Source organism: Gastrolobium bilobum, unplaced genomic scaffold (genome assembly GCF_033153095.1).
Source record: "Gastrolobium bilobum isolate Gb01-03AN ecotype WA unplaced genomic scaffold, APGP_CSIRO_Gbil_v1 utg18308, whole genome shotgun sequence".
Classification (NCBI taxonomy): Eukaryota; Viridiplantae; Streptophyta; class Magnoliopsida; order Fabales; family Fabaceae; genus Gastrolobium; species Gastrolobium bilobum.
The window spans coordinates 307,516-311,021 of NW_026897613.1; the positions used below are offsets into that span (position 1 = coordinate 307,516).

Genomic DNA, 3,506 nt, shown 5'->3' on the forward strand with positions numbered 1-3,506 from the left:
TACGGTTAAAAGAGAAATTTAAGCCGGGATTGAATCCCTCACGTAACTTTTTCTTACGAAAATTTTGTATTTATTTTTCTTTAGTGTTTACAAATTATAATATTGTTTTTATGTTTAATGTTAAGACTGACAAATTAATTGTTATTCTTTCTTTATTTTTTATCATAATGAGCTCTCTCACTTCAATTCCTTAATTTGTTTCATGATTATATAAGGAGATCTGATTATGTTTAGACGAGACATAAGATGTAATTATTTATTTATTTTTGAATTTCATATCATCCTGATTACCCTTTTAAATAAATGAGATCAATTTTAATCCCTAATACTCCTAACACTAGAGAATGAGGACTCTCAAGTCTCAAGTCTCACCTATGAATTAATGCCTTAATGGTATAAAGGCCAGAGAAGAGAGAAAAGAGGAGAGAGGGAGAATGGATGTGAGGAACATTGGTGTGGTTGTGGAAGAGGTGGATGCAGCTAGAACTGCACTACAATGGGCACTTCACAACATCATTCGATGTGGTGACACAGTCACCCTCATCCATGTCTACCCTTTAACAAAATCCAAAACCAAAAAAAAAGCTCGTCTTCTTCGCCTCAAGGGCTTCCACTTAGCCCTTTCCTTCCAAGAAATCTGCAACAACTTCTCCAACGTAAGCCTTTTTTCTTCTTCTTCTTCTTAATATTATTGTCTTTTAATTTTTATTGATGGTTATGTGCCATAATCTTAGGATTGTGTTACAGACAAAGGTTGAGATTGTTGTCACCGAAGAGGACCTAGAAGGAATGAAAATTGTGGCCATGGTGCGAGAGATTGGAGTTTCAATGCTAGTTGTTGGACTCCATGATCATAGTTTTCTTTACAAGTATGTCCAATGCCAAATGTTTCTGTTTTGAGCTCAATTTCATGAGGTATATTGGAATTATTATTAGTACTTGTATACAGTAATTGGGGTGGGTGGTGGTGATAATGACCCTCTTTCTAAATTCTAAATACATGGATCATCCTACCCATTCAAGTTGGATTAAGGTTCTGATTAAAGGTCAACTTCTAGTTTATAAGTATTAGGGATTTCAATCTTGAATTACTTATCAGTTATCACTCAGGATAAGGATTCTGGTTCTGGAGTCATCTTATTTTTAATCTTTCTTGGAGTCACTGACACTCTACAACATGGGTTTGTGGGACCTGGGTTAATTGTTTAATTTGGATTCTGTTCCTTTAACTTGGAAGGATGCATGCTTTTGCCAGTGAGCTTCAGAAATTGGTCACGGAAAACCTAGGCACTTGCACATGCCTTGTTAGTAGTGATAAAGAAAAAGCCAAAAGCTTGAAATGACCCAATAGAGAAATATATTTGGCTAAGATAATTGATGTGCTGCCTCCACCAAATATTCACAGAACCGTTCAACCACATTTGAATTTGAAACGTCCATTCATAGTAGTTTGTGTCTTTGTCAGATACCTAAGGCTTTGAATTTGGTGTGCTCTGAGTATTATTTTTTTGTTTCCTGTGTAAATTTGTTGTAGTTAGTGTAATACTAAATCTCACAACTGAAATCAGTGTTTCTGTAATTTCTGTTCATATTGCATAGCTTCACAATGGCCCATAAAAGTATAGATAGCAACTTCAACTGCAGAGTGTTTGCCATCAAGCAGCCTCCTTCATCCCAGCTGAGTCCCATGCCTTCTGCATTAGGAGTCTTAGACAGTTCAACTAACATGGACTTTTCACATATAGAAATTTCTGGAGCACAGTAAGTTTCTTGAAAATCTATCTCATCATTACTATTTGTCAAAATGTTAGTTCCCGTATGCATCATTTGATACCTCACATGAGAGTTGTTGATCTTGTCTTAATCTAACGACTCTGATATATATATAAGCACATTACACCATTCGGCGCTTTTGCGTTGTTTTTAAAGTTTGAGTTATAATTAAGGGAAACATTTTTCTCATGTTACACGAGACACACATATGAATGGACGGAACCCACTTAAAAAAAGAGAAAGGAAAAAGTGGATCCCACCACTTTTGTGTATGTTATATTGGACAATTTGTCTCATGCATGATGAGAAAAATCAAATCCTATAAATAATAATGAAGCAATTAAAGGGCTAAGAGGCAGAAACACCCAACTAAAGTTTCTAATGTTGATGTATCCATAAAAAAAAAAAAAAGTTTCTAATGTTGATGCATTGCAGTGATCCTGATACCCCTCCACCAAAAGTGAAATACCGGATTTGCCCTGACCCTACTGCAATTATTTGGAGAATAAGAAGGTCAAGGAGAAGGTGAAAGGAAAGGTCAACACCTCAAGCACCTCTCGAAGCTGACTCTGTCAATTTGGTTCAGCAAAGCTTCTTTTAATTAAAATGATACCAAAAACAACTTGGGCCTTGAACTATTTTTTTTTATATTATATTTTTCAGTTTCTTATAATTTATGTTCACCTGACATGGATATATACCAAAGAAAAGTGCAATTGGCATGGTATAGTTTGGTTTACCTATATTTGTTCTGATTGTATAAACGATCTTTTGGTAACATTAACTTGGTATATATTCGAACAGTGAAGATAACCTTCTCTGTTTTCTTTAGCGTTATTTTCCTTATCTTGCCCACGCTAGATAATATCTAAGAATTGGTTTAAATTCTGAATTCATAATTAATAGAAGATATATGCAGGAGGAAAAAAAAGTGGTTGAATTGATAATAGAAAGGGTAAAGAAGGTTCCATAGATCTTACATTTTGATGCTTTTGCATTTAACGTTGGCAAGTCAAAAAAAAGATCGTATAAAGTGGTTCGCAAATGTTCAATATTTAATAAAAATAATAGAGGTTTTATTCGATGTTCAATTGGTCATTGATTCGATGGGTTTTGTTTTTTTTTCAATTTTATGTTTTCTTCGTAATTTTTTAATGGGAGCATAGAAATAATACTCCCTACCATAGACACAATGAGAGATGAGAGAGAATATTTTTACACAATGAGAGATGACAGAGAATCCTTTGATGGAATAAGAGAGAATATATTTTTATATCTGTGACACAAGTATTATTTCTGAAATATTATTTCTGCCACAACTCCAGAAATAATACTCCATTTTTTAATACACTATCATCGAACTTCTTAAAAGGGCCTTTTTTTTCTACAGAAAATAGCCCATTAGATATTTAAAAAAAGATACAGGCCAGAGGCCCAGGAGAAGTTTTGTTGGCTCATAAGCCCACTTGCTGACGCCTTCTCTTTCTTATATTTACCCGAAAGTTTGACCAATAAGCAATGGAGAATGGACTACTCTACTAACTCTGTGATGTAGAATGGAGAATGGAGAATGGACTACTCTACCCGAAAGTTTGACCAATAAGCAATGGAGAATGGACTACTCTACTAACTCTGTGATGTATAGGCCCTAAATTATATTGAATCAATTTCAACAATTTTATATGTGAGATTCAAACCTGTACACTAAAAAGGCGTTTGGGACAGGAGAAAAA

General features: G+C 34.4%; 1 protein-coding gene across 1 annotated transcript; it reads left to right on the top strand.

Moving 5' to 3' along the window:
* The first annotated feature begins 434 nt into the window (after nucleotides 1-434).
* Nucleotides 435-2,302, top strand: LOC133308592 (uncharacterized). Its single transcript, XM_061509231.1, has 4 exons — nucleotides 435-656; nucleotides 748-869; nucleotides 1,600-1,761; nucleotides 2,209-2,302. The coding sequence occupies exons 1-4, from the start codon at nucleotides 435-437 to the stop codon at nucleotides 2,300-2,302; spliced, it is 600 nt and encodes a 199-aa protein (XP_061365215.1).
* The last annotated feature ends 1,204 nt before the right edge of the window (nucleotides 2,303-3,506 follow it).